The sequence below is a fragment of the Gossypium hirsutum genome, chromosome D01 (assembly GCF_007990345.1).
Source record: "Gossypium hirsutum isolate 1008001.06 chromosome D01, Gossypium_hirsutum_v2.1, whole genome shotgun sequence".
Taxonomy (NCBI): domain Eukaryota; kingdom Viridiplantae; phylum Streptophyta; class Magnoliopsida; order Malvales; family Malvaceae; genus Gossypium; species Gossypium hirsutum.
Window position 1 is genome coordinate 33,024,498 of NC_053437.1, and position 17,487 is coordinate 33,041,984.

At 30.7% G+C, this 17,487-nt stretch overlaps 1 protein-coding gene and 1 pseudogene across 2 annotated transcripts; both read left to right on the forward strand.

Annotated features, from left to right (window-relative positions):
- LOC121213578 (uncharacterized) overlaps positions 1 to 17,181 on the forward strand; it is a 65,053-nt pseudogene extending 47,872 nt beyond the window's left edge.
- LOC107949465 (uncharacterized) lies at positions 3,552 to 6,425 on the forward strand. 2 transcript variants are annotated; one of them, XM_016884118.2, is made up of 3 exons: positions 3,552 to 4,528; positions 5,069 to 5,255; positions 5,644 to 6,425. In XM_016884118.2, exons 1-3 carry the CDS (start codon positions 3,842 to 3,844, stop codon positions 6,072 to 6,074), a joined length of 1,305 nt encoding a protein of 434 aa, XP_016739607.1. In that variant the 5' UTR covers positions 3,552 to 3,841; the 3' UTR covers positions 6,075 to 6,425. The 2 variants fall into 2 exon arrangements, with proteins under 2 accessions (XP_016739607.1, XP_016739606.1); XM_016884117.2 differs by having other exon boundaries at positions 3,572 to 4,528; positions 5,066 to 5,255.
- Positions 17,182 to 17,487: the final 306 nt, after the last annotated feature.

Here is a 17,487-nt window from a genome sequence, read left to right on the forward strand (position 1 = left end):
TGGTTGTGGCTATGATCTTTATATTTCAATTTTTATAATTATTATGTTTTACTACATTCACTTAAAGGGATAGAGAAGAACCAGTGGGACAAGTTCTGTGGTTTTCATCAATAACCCTTTATTTTGCTCAACCACTTAAAGACACAAGATCAGTTTGGAATACTTGTTAAGATCATTTTCACGTTATTGCCGCTGTAGGAACACATTAGATGTTCCAATCATATAAGGCTTTAGGGATTATTATCGCTTTTTTATGGATAAATCATTCTTCAAAGAATACCACAATTCAAGAGCATCTTTCAAAGTTAGAAATTCTGCTTTTAATGTGCCATGTAAATGATGACAGACGACAACTATTTCTTTTACCTTGTGTTGATTAGATGCCTCTTAATTTGCTAAATTCATATTCCCTAAACCTTTAGCATTTTGGCATTTAATTCCCATTATAAATCATTTTTCCTTAAGATAAAGATAACAAGGGTCCCAAATATGAGTTCACCAAGATTCAACATTATCCAAACTATTATAAAACAACAATGATTAAAATATGAAATATTACAAATGCATAGTCAAATTCTTTCGTACTTGTTAATCATGTGCGACTTGATTAGAAATAATCTGATAGGTAACATAGCATGTTTGGTAAAAGTCACCGAATAAAAAATATGACTATTCTTACTTTTAATCATATCAATGGCATATATTATGGAAGATATACATATTTAAGCAAAGATATACAATTTATTGGTACTTTACTCTTATTAAAAAAAAAGCTTAGATCATAAATAAACATATCATGGGATATTTAAAACATAAATTCGTACTTAAAAATGAAAAATAAATAGCATTATTTTTTAAACATCTAACAATATCTTATTCAACCTTTTTTATTAAGAAAATTGAAATTTGAAAAACTTTCAAGCAAACATATAAAATCACAAACTTTAGGATTGTTGTTTCAAAAAGAATGTTGCAAATCTAGAATACTTGTCATCCAATGGAATATTGAAACTATAGAGTAAGCTCATGCTAATAACGTGTAATAAAACTAAAAGATAGATTGTAGTAACAACAAAGATAAGAGAATAGTAAGAAAAAAAATATGAGAGAATATAAGACAAAAGATGGGATGGTAATATTTTCTTTTAACTTTAAGGCCATGAGTTTATACATACCCTCTATTTATAGGACTTCAACCACCATAGGTTACAAATGCATAAATAAGAAAGTTAAAACACCATAAATTTCATGAGTTTTAGGAATTGAAAGGCCATCCACATAATTATTTAGGGTTATCAGAGTGGATACTTATGAATTATTTACAATAAAAACTCTTTTTTCTATTTCATCTTGCACATCTTACTTCACATAGTATGGACGAAATCTACTTGTATGATTGGTTACTACTTAAATTTATACTGAAATAGAATTTGAACTTTGGTGTTCTAGTTTACTACTGAAATGAGACATTCCGACCAATACAAGTGGTAATAGTACAGAATTGACTCCTATGTTTTCAACAATATTAAGATTTCAGCATACAAGCGGTAATTTCAATACCTCCTCTTCCTTAGACAATTTTAGATTAATGGATATTTTTTTTTGACAATTTTTTTTATAATTTTAGTAAACTTTACCCTTTATAAAATCTTGTTTGTTTGTTTTTATTAAAACAAAAAAACTGTTTTATTAAAAAGAGAAGAAAACTGCTTTCTCTTATCTTTCAATGGACAAATATTAGTTTTAATAATTAAGATAAAGTTGAAATATTTATATTTTAAAAAATTACAATGATGAGTTATATTTTATTTCTTAACACTACATGATGAATGCATAAACATTAATACTTTCTTGTCACCAGCTTTTTTCTTAGTGTTTGGGTTTTTTTTTAATTAAGGGTAGGTTTGGTAAATTAAAATTTTAATTACTGAAAAATAAAATATTAAATTTTTATTGCTAATTTTAAAAGTGATGAATTTATGTTAAAAAATAGTTTGGTAAATTAATAAATATAAGTGCAGCATATAATTATGTTATTTGAAAAAAGTAAACATTTTATATTATTTTAAATAATTTTGGATAAAAGATACATATGATAATTTGAATATCTTATTTAAAAAAAGAATAATTTATTTTAATATTTTAATAAATAAAATCGACTTAATATGTTCTACATTAAATGATAAGTAATCAATATTTATTTTATTCAATATTTTTTAAAATTTTGAATTAAATAAATTTTATTATAATTATCAAACTCATTTTTAAAAAATTAAATATTGAGTTTTTTTAATGAAATGAAAATTAGTACTGAAATCAACAAACAATAATAATAATAATAATAAAAGCTTAAAATAATAGTTAAGGAAGTCTTTACATGCACGACTCTTCATCGATATCATTCTTATTAAAATAAATGAAGTTTTAGTGACAATTATTTACAATTTTTCTTTTTATAATGGGTTGTCTTTTATTATTTGTTCATGAAATGCATACTCATCGCTCTAGAAAAACACAATGTGACAAATACATAGGAGATTGTTTTTATGAGTAAATTTGTCCATTTTGGAAGATAACAAGAGGAACAGGATCCGTTTTTCCAATATTTAAGAAAATAAGTCAATTTTATAGAGAGATCCAAAAAACGTGTTCTACAAAACATATATTTTTTAATAACTTAACATAACAACTCCTTTAATTAGATGATTAAATGTTGGTAGTTTTGCCTTTGAGTCTCAGGTTTGATTTCTCTTCTACTCTACTCACATTTGTATTCTTATTTTCATGTTGATTTAATTTTTTTTTTAAAATTAATTAATAATTAATAAATATATTTTCAAATTTTTTAATTCATCTTTTTAATTAATAACTCTTTTATTTAATTTTTTAAAAAAAATTAAAATAACGTGAAATTAAGAATACAAATGTGAATAGGAGAGGAACCAAACTCGAGGCTTAAGGATAAAACAAATAACATTTAGCAATCTAACAAAAAAAACTGACATGTTAAGTCATTAAAGAAAACACATTTCGTAGAATACTTTTTCAGACACAAAAAGTGCTTCGTGCTGGATGCGTTTTTAATTTATCTCTTTAAAATCGACTTGTTTCCTAAATATAAAAAAAATCAATTTAAATCCGTAATTATTTTTTAAAAACGATATTATGGCTGTTTTTATAATCTCCTTTAAGACAAGACAAAGCATTTTTTTTATATATAGTATATATATAAATTTGCTTTCTTTTTTGATTTTACTCTCTCTTTCTTTAATTTTCTTTTATGCCCATAATCTCTGTACGTTACCCATTTTATTATAGTTTTCTTTTCATTTGAACATTAAAGTTGAATTTTAATATTTAAAGGTATAATTTAAAAAGTAGAGCATATTCAAATGGTACAAAATCAATTAATAATATTAAGAATTAAAAATAGAGGCTAAATTATAAAAATGTAAAGTGTACAAGGACTGAATTCAAAATTAAACCCCTTTATTTATTGGTTGTTGTTTGGGTAAAATGTAAAATCCTTTCTGTATTATTATTTTATAATAAGTTTCTTTTTATCACTATCTTCACCTCGATATTGTGAACCTTCAAGATTTGAATCAGAGAAGGGAACTCTCCTCATTCTTTCCTTTCTGAGTTTTTCTCCCTATTTATTCATTTATAGGCCAACTCCTTCGTCTTCTTCATCAAAATCTTATCTTTTGCTGCGTTGATTTTTTTCTGGTTTACAGTTGAATTCTCTTCAACTCTTTCACTGTGCTGAAGCTCAAAGCTTGTCGAGATTTTTCTAATTACATTGTCAAAAGTGAAAGGGAAATTCAAATATATCTTTTGAATGATGGCTCGGAAGCATTTGCACGAGTTACTTCAAGAGGATCAAGAGCCATTCCTTTTGAAGAATTACATTGCTGATAGGCGTTGTCAACTCAAGAAATCACCACCTAAAACTCATCTTCAACTCCATAAACCAAAACCCATCTCTCAAAACTCCAACTTTCCTTTAAATTTCTGCAAAAAAGCTTGCCTTTTCTCTTTCCATGACTCACCAGACTTGAACAAATCTCCTTTGTTTCAACCTATAACCCCCAACACCAAAAACACCAATGGCACTGCTTTTGGGTTATTTGGTTCCATTCTAAAGAGGCTAACTCATCGTACCAAAAACCCAAAGCCTGAAACAGCTACTAAAGGATCAAAAGTTTCAGTGAAGGACATTTTGAGGTGGGATTCAACTGTGAGGAAAAACAATGTAATGAGTGAAGACAAGTGTGGTTCAAGTTCTTACACTGATAGGCCTACCAGTGATGTTTGGTCCCAAAGCAATGAAGAAATGGACATGGATACTTCATGTAGCTCTAGTCCATCGGGGGATTTTGAAGAGGTTTTCATTTCCAATGAAGTTGTAGGAAATAACTCAGCTTTTGCTTCTTTTGATAAGCACTTTTCTCAAAGCCCTTTACGTTTTGTGCTTCAAACTAGCCCTTCTTTCTCGGCTACATCTCCCAGTCTCCATGAAAGAAAGGTCAGTGCCTTTAATTGAATGATTACTTATAATCAATTGGTTAATTAAAACTGCAACTCTGATCTGGTTAAAGCTTCTTCATTTTGTTTTTTTTTTTGGGGGGGGGGGGCGGGGGGAGTAAACTCGTGACTCAGGTGACTGAGTTCTTTGACTTGCTTGAACTGTCGGCAAATTGAATCACTCTGCTGCACATTTTTGGGGTCTAATTGTCGTTTTAGTCTTCTACTATGCTAAAATTAAAGTAGAAGGATTAAATCTCAAACTTTAGCATACTTGAGGGATTAAAACCATATTTAGACGGCTGAAATTTAATCTGAATTGCCATATATGCCTGCTGGTTTCTGGTTGATTTGACTGGTATTAAGTGTTATATATGCCATTTAGTCCTTTCATTTTGTTTAATTGTACCTTTGATTATGTTTCTACCTTGCAAATCTTATATGAACACAATTATGGAAGTTTCAGCTGATACCATGATTATAACTGTTATTTGAATATGAGCATTTCTTAATCAATGGCTGATTTATTGAATTGTAGCAGGAGAAGGAAAATTATGAATTAGAGAGCTTAAAAAGATTTCAAGTTGAAGAACAAGAAGAAGAACAATGCAGCCCTGTTTCTGTTTTGGACCGTCCATTCGAGGATGATGACAGACATGCGGATGACGACGATGGTGATAGTGGGATCGATTGTTTCGATCTTGAATCCACCTATGCATTTGTACAAAGTACGTTTTCTTTTAATTGCTTTCAATTAAATTTTGTACCATTCCCTTATGCTCTGTGAAGTCTTTATCAGTTAACTTTACTTATTAGTCTATATCCATGGATTTGCTCAGACTTGTTAGCCATGTATATATAAAAGTTGTAGATTACATATGCAAATGAATATAGCTTCTGATGATGATGATGGTACATGTGGGATCCATGAAAATTTTGCTGGCATTAGATGTTAACTTGTACATCAAGTTAGGTTAAAGTGACCTGTTGAAACAGACACCATTGTTTGTCATAAGTTCAGGAGTGACCCACATTACAAAGTTAGGAGATCTGTCTTAAATTGTTGGGCCACTTTTCTGGGTTTATATTGATGTCCTTTCCTTGTTTTATCACCAGGAGCTAAGCAGCAGCTACTGCAGAAACTTAGTAGATTCGAGAAACTGGCCGAGTTGGATCCTATTGAGCTTGAGAAAAGAATGTTAGAAGAAGAGCAAGATGACCAAGACGACTCATCTTCGTCACAAAGTGAAATGAATATTGATGGCATGAAAAAGCTAGTATCTGATCTCATTGCCGAGGAAGAAATGATGCAACGTGATGGTTGCATCGATAAACAAGCAGCAGCAGAAAGGGTACGTAAAAGGTTGGATTCATGGAAAGATGTAGAGTCGAACACCATTGACATGATGGTGGAACAAGATTTCAAAAGAGCTCATATGGAGGGTTGGAAGGGAAATGAAGAAGAGGTTAGAGAGGCTGGAATTGAAGTTGAATGTGCCATCTTTGGATTACTGATGCAAGAATTGATTGAAGAACTAGTTCTTTAAATGGGAGGTTTTGAATTTAATGGCTAAAATTTTTTGAAGCTTTAATAAGTGGTTAAGGATTGGATCTTCGATCTAGATATGGAGCAACTTTAAAACTTGTAGTTAACATCTACTCTTTTCATGGACCGACAAAATGCGAAGGATTAGTCAATAGACTTGCTCTAGTGGATACATTAAGAAACCAATTTTTTTTTTTTTGAAGCTAAGGTGATTCATTTTTAGTTCTTTTAAATCATATGTATATGTAATATTATTGATATATGTATATGGTGTAATATGGTGTATGGATCATGGATTTAAGGAGATAACATGTACAATTTCTAGTTAGTAATATTATATTTTCTAGATCAACATTGATATCTTAACCTATTTTCATTTTCGGGCTAATTTTTCTATTATGTTTAAATTTGAGATGAATAATCAAATAGGGATTCGAGTGTAAAAAAAAAAGAAAGAGATTAAAGTAAATTGGATGAATCAATTAAAATTAATAATAGTATTGTTAGAAAATGACATCACATCTACAATTATATATATAAGGTGGGAAATGGTTTTGATTAACAACCAGTAATTTGTTTAGTGATTGATGTTTTTGGAAGTACTAAAAGGAGAGGATATACACATTTTCAATCTTTGAATCATAATTTGTTTTCTTTCATATATATACGACAATATATATGTTAAAAGGTCACATTGTTGTTGTTGTTGTAATAGCAAGCACATTTTGGCATATTTTATCTTTTTTGAGCTTGTAATTTGCCACTTCTCTCACATATTCCTTAATTTAATTATCTTTTTAATCCATTACAAAATTAATTGCCACCTTTATCTTTCCTTCAATTTTTTATTTTATAAAATAATGTCACAATATGACCTATGACTTATAAAGTAGAAGTATGTGAATAAATTTAATAGACTCCAATTAAGTCTCTAAAAATTCACAGTATTAAATCTTAAAAAAGTAAGTATGTTATTAGTTAGTATAATGACGATTTATTGAGTTTCCAAGTTGGACAACTCCTTTCCTCTATCTCAAATATATATATATATAAATGTTAATTGAATTTTCATATTGTTGGACCATTCTAAATTGATAAACTTGGCCCAAATTATGTAAATAAATATAGCCAAATCAAGTCTCATATTGTAAACAACATAATTATAATTAGTGAGACAACTTGTAGAAGAAGAGACCGCCGTGTCTCCAAAAGGGAAAAGACTGAAACAATTACGGACCAAGACTAAAAGCATTGCCAAGATTTATCAACTTCTTTTTTTTTTTTTTTGATATTTCAATTTGTATTTTCTCAAATACTTTGGTATTTCCACAAGTTTATGTTAATATAACATTGACGAAAATAAAACAATGATACGTAACAGTTTACAACCACGACATGTGATAATTTTTTTAATCTAAAAATATATAAAAAAAATTTTAAAAAATGTTGTCTAGATTGAAATTTGTGTAGGTTCATTCTAAACTTATCTTTTTTTTTGTAATTTTTATATACTTCTAAATTTCACATAATGATAAATTTAGCCTTTAATATTTACTCAGTTTATTATTTTGGCCCTTATTCTTTTTCTTTTGGGTCATTTTGGCTTTCAACCTGTAAATTTTAGTCAAATTACTTGCTTTTGGATAAAAAATTGACTGAACTATTAAATTTTTAATTGTATTGATGTGGCCACTTGAATGGCAGTCCACATATAATTTGTAAAAATTCAAAATAATAATAAATGTTTAATAAATCATCAAAGTTCAAAAAAGTTCATAAAATCGTCTAGAAAATTTATCCATATTAGCAGTGAAATATTCGTAAAATGACACATGAGTTGCCGCATTAATGTCATTAAAATTTTAACAATTCAGTTGGCTTTCCTGTCCAAAAGCAAACAATTTGACAAGAATTTAAAGGTTGAGGACTAAAATGATCTAAACAAAGAATAAGGGCCCAAATGAGTAAATGTTAAAGGTAAAATTTATCTTTATACCTTTAGTTTTTTTACTAACATATCAGATTTTTTATTTTAGGCATAATGACTTATTTGACCCTTCAATTTCACAAGAAAAATCATTTTAGTATTTAATTTAACTTTTCGCCTCTTTTAGCTCTTAAACTAGCACTTTTTGTCACAACACGCAAAATGGACGGAAAAACTAATGTTTGTTAACTTTGCTGATGTGGTATTCCACGTGTATGTCCAATTAGCAATTAAATAAATTTTAAAAAAATTCCACAAATTATAGAATATTATTATATTTTTATTATTAAATGACTTTTATAGAATTTTTTTACAATATTTATTATTTTTAAATAATTTTTAATTTAAAAAAGTAATTAACTGTTGACATGGCATACACATGGATGTCACGTCAGCAATGTTAACAGACGTTAAATTTTTCATCCATTTTAGGGTAATTTAACAAACAACACAAGTTTAAGGGTTAAAAGAGGCAAAAAAATTAAATGGAGAACTGAAATGAATTTTTTGTAAAGTTAAAGGGCCAAATGAGTCATTATGACTTTATTTTATTATTATTATTTTGAAATTAAAAATATATAAAATATAAATATTTTAAAATACATAAATTTATAAAAAAAATAAATATTATTTCATGTTGGAATGAACCTGGGCAACCATTTGTCTAGATTTATTCAAAGAATTTTTTAGTAGTTTTATAGATTATTATTTTTTCATGAAATATTATTTTATATTATTATTTTAAAATTTAAAAAATATATAATCTAAAAATTCATTAAAAATATAAAATATTTTAAAATACATAAATTTATATAAAATTATAAATATTATTTCATGTTGGAATGAATCTGGAGAACTACTTATTTAGATTTATTCCAAGCATTTTTTAGTAGTTTTATAGATGATTAATTTTTTTCATGAAAAATTATGTTATATATTATTATTTTAAAATTAAAAATATATAAAATCTAAAAAAATCATTAAAAATATATAAATTTATAAAAACAATTATAAATTAAAATTAAATATTAAAATTAATTAAATATAATTTAAAATATATAAATTTATAAGAAAATATATAAAATTAAGACCATTGAAATAAGAAAATTTTCATTAAAGTTATTTAAATTAAGACCATTGCATAGTAAATAATATTCTTATTTTTTTATATGAAGAAATTCATATTTAATTAAAAATTTTAATTTAAATGGTCTTAATTTTTATAAAGTTATATATATTTAAAAATTTATACGTTTAATTTTAAAATAATAATATAAAAATATAATATTTTATGAAAAAATAATAACACATAAAACTATAAGAAAAAGAACACTTATTTGGAATGATTGTCCAAGTTCATTTGAATCTATACAATAAGCTATCCATATTCATTACAATGTGAAATAATATAAATATTTTTTAATTTTATATAAATTTTAATTTCAATACAATAATATAAACATATGATATGTTATAAAAGATATAAAATATAAAATTTGTAACCTCTCCAACTCAGCCTCGACATTAGGCCGAATCCGAGAGATTACATCAGCCACCAGAATGGCCTAGTAGAGATTAGGGTTTATTAAATAGTCATTTTAAAATATTTTTTTATTTTGATAGAAAACTTTAGTCTATTTTCAGAAAAGTTTACCAGTTTATCAAAAATTAATTTAGCTTAATTTTCCTAAATAATGGTGACTACTTTTGAAAACTTAATTAATTTTCGGTTTATTTAATGCTTAAAAATTTATTATCTAGGAGCGGATAAATTGATATCTAACTTAGTTTTAATAGAAGCTGTATCCCATGCATCAATAATTATATTCCCTAATTTTAAGAACCTAATCAAAATTAAAGGCCATGCATACTGAATAATCCCTAAAAAAAATACTTAAGTCCCATGCTACAGTTTAAATAAAATATTACAGTTTCTAGATAACAGAAAATTTCAAATAATAAATCCAAAATATTATAATAGACAAAACCAAACCGAGTCCCTCCGAATGTCGTGTCTGTGTCCTAACCTGGTGGGATATAAGTAAAGATGGAGAATAAAGAGGAGTGAGCTATGAAGCTTAGTGTGAGCTCAATCACAAGAAGATTAATGCAAATAGTTGATAGGTCATATTAAATAGTAACGCATAGTATAATCGTAATCAAATAGCAAATCAGAGAATCGATTTTTCCAATTAATCATCAATAGTATCACAGAATTCACAATAGTAATTTCAGAATATCGATTTTTCCATTTATCTCATCATCACAATATGTCAATGTTCAATATTATGCATAGGCTTATGAATGCAATACAATTTCAATTATTAGAAAAAAAAAGGGGGGTTTTACCCCACCGCTACACACCATAATAGGAATTCCTCAGAACTCCACTACTTTTACACTATTGTGGATAAACCACTCATCGTTGTGGACGAACCACTCGTTGTGGATAAACCACTAGTAATAAAAAAGGATGGATAAACCACCGTGGTTTTTAATAAAAAGTTTTTCTAGACAAGCTGTCAGTAGGTTGTGAATACAAAACATGTTTACAAATTAAAGTTGCTAGTACGATGTGGTTAAACCACTCAAACGGTGTGGATAAACCACTCAACGGTGCAAATAAACTGCTCAACTTCTTTTTTATATCATATCACCTCATGCAATGCAACATGATATGCTTAAAATAGATCGATATAGTAGCATTTAATATGCTCTTAGCTGAACCCTATGGAAGCAATCATTATGCTTATAATAGTTTGATTCAGTGGCAATTATTATGCTTATAATAGATTCATTCAATAACAAAAGACATGCTTATCATGAGTTCAGTTTAAGGGTAACATAAGGTAAGTTGTACGTACAATCACAAATACATATACAATAAACATATATATCATTCTCAATTCATGCAATTATATAAATAACATTAATTCAACCAATCAGGCCATAGGTTCTATTATTGTTCATATTTCAGGGACTTAATTGAATAAAATAAAACACTAAAGCAGTTTGGGGATCATTCAGGGACTAAACTGATCAAAACATAAAACTCTGGGTAAAACTATAAAATTTGGAAAACAAGGGCACACACTCGTGTGGGATGCTATATACTGTGTGAAAGGGTTACGCGGCTGTGTAATAGACTGAGGTCATGTAATAATTGCAAAATCAAGGTACAGGGGATAAATGACTGTGTGGAGGGTCCTAAGCCGTGTGAGAACCAAATATCATATGGTTTTAGAGGGACATGGCCGTGTGGTCCACACGCCCGTGTGGTGCTATTTTGAGGCATTGTTTGCCTTGGTTCACTTGTAAAAGAACACACACCTATCTCAGGGATCTCGAGCAATGTTCCTCACGTTCAAGTCTGATCCAGGATACCTAAATTGGGTCCTTCAACGGAGAAATACACTTGAATCAACAATTGAATCAAGATTTGCCATGATTTTCAAGAAATCGACAAGAAACCGCAAAAGATTTGATTAATTGGATGAAAGATTAGTGTCAAGACCATGATATTATGAAATACGAAATTCGATTTGATGAAAGAATGCACTTATCAATTCTTGGTAAGGTTAGAGATGAAATTGGCATTGCTATGCTAAACCGATAGGAAGAACGAGTTGAACGAAGATTGATTTTGGATTCAGGAAAAAAATTAGTATTGGAATGAAAAATTTGATGAAAAGAGAAAAGGGAGAAAAGAAAAGAAGAATATAAAGGGAAAAGAGGGAGGATTCAAGTTAAAGTAGAAAAGAATTTCAAATCCTAGGGTAATTGGGAAAAGAAGATTAAATACTTAGGGTTTCCAAATCTTAAAGGGCTGCATGGTAAATTACCAAATTTTGACCGAATTTGAAAATGAAATGGAGGAGAATGACATGACTCTAACATAGGTAAGCAAGGAAAAGGAGTAAATACTTAACCATTGGGTTACTTCTAGAGGTGATCATGGGTTGGGTTACCCGGCCTGGCCCGACGGCCCACCCGAAAAATGGGAGAGTTCGAGTAAAAATCTAGTCCCAAAATATGGGTTTGGGAAAAAAAAGAGGCCCGTTTAGAAAACGGGTCGGGCCTCGAATAAAACTTACCCGGGCTGGCCCGTATTATATATTAAATATATATTATTTTTAATCAAATATATATATTGTAATATGCCCATTTTGCCCGGAACCAAAAGCACAAACAAAAAATAAATAAACCAAATATAAAAACAAATAAAAAAAGAGTCCAATGAAATAGTAGTCCAAATTACAAAAAAAACTCACTAGACCCAACAGTAGGCCCAACATGGCTTAAACCTAATTACATTTAGCCTAACCCTCCAGCCTAATGGCCCAAATCACTACCCAAACCCGAATCTAAACCTAAACAGACCCTAAACCCAATTTTCAAATACCCTCCAGCCCAACTACCATGGCCCAATGCCGCCCAACACAACCAGAAACCCTAGCATCATAGTCCCAGTGCCGCAGCCAAGGCTTTCCATCAGCCCCACAAGCCACGCCTCCAAGCCGTTCCATGCCAGCCTCATGCGCTGCGCCGAGCCGCGCATGCCTTCACATGCATCAACCGCCGCTCCAGCAAGCCATCAAACCGCGATCAACCTCTGGCCTCGCACGCGCGCTCGCACACCTCCGTACCTGCACTCGCAATAAACACCTGCAAAACAAGCAGAGACAGAACGCAAAAGAAAAAGCAGAATAGAAGAAAATAAGAGAAAAGGGGGGATTCGAGGGGATTTTTTTATTTTTTTTCTTTTGGCTTTCTGTAAAATTGGGCTATAAGAAAGCCATTAAAACACTCTAAAAAGGGGGACTCACGCACAAAAAAACACAATCAGCACACAGACGCATATTGAATCAAAAAATACATGAAATCAATAAAGAAGAAAGGTTTTTCTTTTTTCCTTTTCCCGATTGGGTTCCTATTTCTTTTCCGATTGCTTTTCTCTTCTTCTGTTTTGCTATTAAGCATATATATAAGCATATATATATAATAAAAAGGGAAAGAAAGTACTTACCTCGGTGACCCCGTCGTCGTTCTCATCGATTTCGTAGCTACCGGAGGAGGCTAGGGATAGTCTTGGCCTTAGAACGGCGCGAAGGGAGAGAGGAATCATAAAGTTTTTTCTTTTTTCTGTTTCTTTAGAAGCCGATTAACCTAGTTAGGTTTTTTTAGTTGATTCTTGCAGGGGTTAAACGGTACCGTTGGGAGCCTGGATCGGTGGCTCCCAAAATGGTATGGTATTACCCAACAACCCACGCCCGACCCGACCCACAAGAGACCTGCGTGTTTTCCTTTGATGGTTTAATTGCGCAACAAGCCCCTTGGCATCTGTTTTCATTTCAATTCGATTTTTCTTCATTTTTTAATTGTTACTTCATATTTGGTTCCAATTTCAGTTAGATCCAAGATTAAACAGCATCGTTTTCAATGATTGGGTTTGAGTGCCCGGATTTATGCGTTTAATTGCAACATTAGTCCCTTTGGTATTCAACGATTTCCAATTCAGTCGTTGTCATACTTATTTCAAAGTCGCCTCTGAAACTTTGTTTTATTTTCGAAATAGTCCTTGTTATTATCATTATTTTTATTTACTAATATTATTTATATTATTACTCTAAGTTTTGTATTATTATCATACATTAATATGTAGTTTCATTACATTTTTATTATTATTTATGTATTATTATTATTTTTTTTATAAATCTGTATTACGATTTTGGATTTACTATATGTTTGTTTTAAAATTGATTGTGTATTACCATTTTAATCTTCATTATGTATTCTTTATACATATATGTACATATAATATATTATTTCATTTTAAACTATATATCAATATACCTATTTTCTATATACATAAACATAGATATTTTATTCCTTTTAAAAATCCTAATATATTTAGTTTATTTCACATTTCGGTATATTTGTATATTATCATTTGCATGAAATTTCAACCCCTATGTATTATATTATGGATTTCATATTTTTTTTACCTCGTGTTTTATTTGTGTTAAGTTGCCTGGTATTTCTTTTGGGATAGACTTTTAGGTCATTATTTTTCAAATGTTGATGTTGATATTTGCATAATATGTGATGTGAGATTATCATTCTTATATGTATCGTATTGCTTATTTGTATTTATTAATTATTCGTAGTTCATTAGAATACATTTTGGTTTACAAATTATCGCTTTGTATTGTACATTATTATACAATCGTTTTTTTATTCATTCAAAAGATTTAAATATCAAAATTATTTTATACAAGTCTTTCAAAATAACACAACACTCGGAATTTGGAATATCCTCAAAAAGATTGTGTCCTAACTTACTAGATTCCAATCTTTCTCAAGATTTAAGAAACCGAATATCCCTTTTAACTAACACACAAATAAATAGCTCATTCTCAAGAATTCGATATGTGGTATCCTAACGCATTGGATATGACTTATTGTTCTCTCGAGACGAGGATTTTTCTAATAAATGAAAATAAAGGCAATATTCGATATTTAGGAATTTTGTGAAATCGAGCCCTAACTTACTGAGTTTTGATTTTCTCATTTAATCCAAATAATCGTATATCCTTCTCGAGACACATAGGTTTTAAAAATCAAAGAATAAGCTTAATTTTGAGGATTTGAAATCTTGCACTCTAACTTACTGAGTGTAACAATTTACTTCTTTAAAATAAATGAGCTTTATCTTCCAATTCATTTTATTCAAAATAAAAGGATCGTATTTTTAAATCTTTTCAAAATTTTGACATTAAGACATTAAACAATCGATTCGATACCAATCTGGGGCGTTACGAGGGTGCTAACCCTGCCTCGTGCGTAACCGACTCCCGAACCTGTTTTCTCAAAATTCGCAGATCGAAAATTATTTTTAGGGTAATCTGATCACACCTTTAATAAAGGTCGGTGGCAACTCCCCGTTTTCATTTTAAAAACTCGATCCCCGTTTTTTTCAAACTTAAATAAAAAATGGTTTCGACAGCTTGGCGACTCCACTAGGGACGCCTTTAGAGAGTCAGACCGCAAAATTGATTGTTTCTATCTTATTGTCGAAAACTGAAAATTTGATTTGAAAAAATTCCGATCTTTTCTTTGCGCTTGTTTGCATGTTTATTGTAAATTGATTTGTATATTTTGGCATCATTTTGCATAAGACTGTTTAGTCTTGTCCTTTTAAGTGGGAGTGAGAAACTAGTCATTCGTGAGGTTTTCACCTCTGTGCAGGATAGTGAATCACTTTTGGGATACATCCGTACCTATGTCTTCGTGAGATTTTCATCTCCGTGCAGCCATAGAGAATTGTATTCCCCTGAACCGAACTCGATCTGTATGAGCCTATAATGGGTGAAGATCGAGGAATCTGCTGGTTCGGGTACCTTATCTTTAGAGCCAAACCTCATATAATGGACTTAAGAACTTAATCTAGGTAGAGCCACTCCAAATCCCTAGTGGTTACCTGATTAGGTACTTTCTGTTTTCCTTGTTTACTTCTATTTTCTACTAACCCCTCTTGTCTTATTTTGATCGAGATTGCATTGCATTTGCATCTTAAGAAAGAGATATTGATTCAAGTCCGATTACTAAATTAGAAAGCTTGTCATGGAATACGAATTCCTTGATAAAGTGGAAAACAATACGACTTCCCGAATATATTATGAGAAACACAAGAATGGTGATGGAAGAGTTCGTGACCTTGCTTCGTGGCCTGAGGATTCAAGGCGATTGTCCAAGAGCCTTCAACGTTCCAACTCCCGGGAAGAAGCTGACGAGCCTTATGAAGATGGGCAGATGATAGATCGCGACCAAGATCGAGAAAAGGAGCTAGCAGTGGTATCAATTGGTGAGATTACCTCAAACATGCATCAATGTTGTTTCTTGGAATATGAGGGCGAGGTCGTACATGTATCCGTTTTATGTAAAGGAATTTGCTTTCTAGAAAAGTTTCCTAAATGTAATTGAATCAAAATCAATGTCTCTCTAGGCATTCATTTCATGCATTTTCATTACATTGCATTACATGCATTAAAATCCATTGAAAGAGTCTAAACGAGTAAATTTATTTCAGCTAACCTGGAAAACCAATCAACCAAACACCCTTACGATATCCAAGCAAAGACTAGAGAAATGGAACGAAGGTTGGAAAAATTAGAGCAAATGCAGATTCAGATGCAGGAGCAATTGACTGAATTTCAACAGGAGATGAGAGATCAGATGCTAGAATTATGGAGAAATATGATAAACCAGTTCAACCGATTGCTAGCTGGAAAGTCAAAAGAAGTGAAAGACCCAGTGGTTTACTTTGGGTTGATAATGAGGATCTTGTTTATTCCTTAGATTGTACTCCGACAAGTGTCCAGGTCCAGCCAGATGGGCACCCACAAGGAGCACTCTTTACGATCGGATCCCAATATTATCAGACTGGTACATCGACACTAGTGAATTGCCTGATAGGCTTAGGATCCAATTTGAGGAACGATTTAGCTAATCTTGTTGCTAATCTAGCCGAAATAAAGCAGATGAGGGTAGAGTACCCAGATACTATAAAGGTCCCAAGGAAGAAGGGGAATAAAAGGGACAATGCAGGCGGATATAACAAGGGCCACTCAAAACGAATTACTGTGGGCAGGCCAAAGACGGAGACCACCAGCCATCAGAGCCCTTTAAAGCAAGAATCTGGAGTGAAACCAGGTACTAAGAAGCTCTAGTTCACACCAATTCCGATGTCATATAAGGAGCTGTATCAAAACTTGTTCGATGCACATGTTGTTGCTCCTCATTACTTGACCCTTTACAACCTCTTTATCCCAAATGGTACGATATGAACACGTAATGTGATTATCATACGAGAATTTTAGGGCACTCAGTAGAGAATTGCATTGCCTTCAAAAAGCTAGGTGAGAGACTCATCATTATAGGCGTTGTCAAATTTGATGATTCGTCCAGTACAGAAAATACGCTGCCCAATCATATTGATGACGAGGCGAATGAGGTGTACAAAGAGGTGTTGGGAAATGTTCACATCAACAACATGTCTGAAGACACAAATGGAAGGGGACCTTGTTATATGTCCATCCTTATAAATTCTGGAGTGCTCTAAACAATTAGACTGCGGAAGAAATCCCTATAGTTTTTAGAGCTTTTCTAGAGTAATGTTCAGAACATTTTTGTTGTTTTCAGCCTAGAAATGATAGAAATTCCTTTGTGAAATAGGCTTATGTCTGAACGTTATTTTAATGAAATACATCTTTGCAATTATTTCTGAGCCAATATCTCCATTCCTTACAAATAATTCTATATTCTTTCATTCTTTTGGATTTTCTTCCAAACCATCATTCATTCATTCATAATTATATGATACAAATAATTATTCATGAATTTATACATTCTTTTGTACATTCTTCGG

What these genes read in the sequence shown, in the direction of transcription:
- LOC107949465 (XM_016884117.2), top strand. Translation starts at nt 3,842, where the DNA reads ATGATGGCTCGGAAGCATTTGCACGAGTTACTTCAAGAGGATCAAGAG. An exon ending in CCAGTCTCCATGAAAGAAAG is followed by an intron (nt 4,529 to 5,065) that starts GTCAGTGCCTTT and finishes ATTGAATTGTAG; the next exon opens with CAGGAGAAGGAAAATTATGA. An exon ending in CACCTATGCATTTGTACAAA is followed by an intron (nt 5,256 to 5,643) that starts GTACGTTTTCTT and finishes TTTTATCACCAG; the next exon opens with GAGCTAAGCAGCAGCTACTG.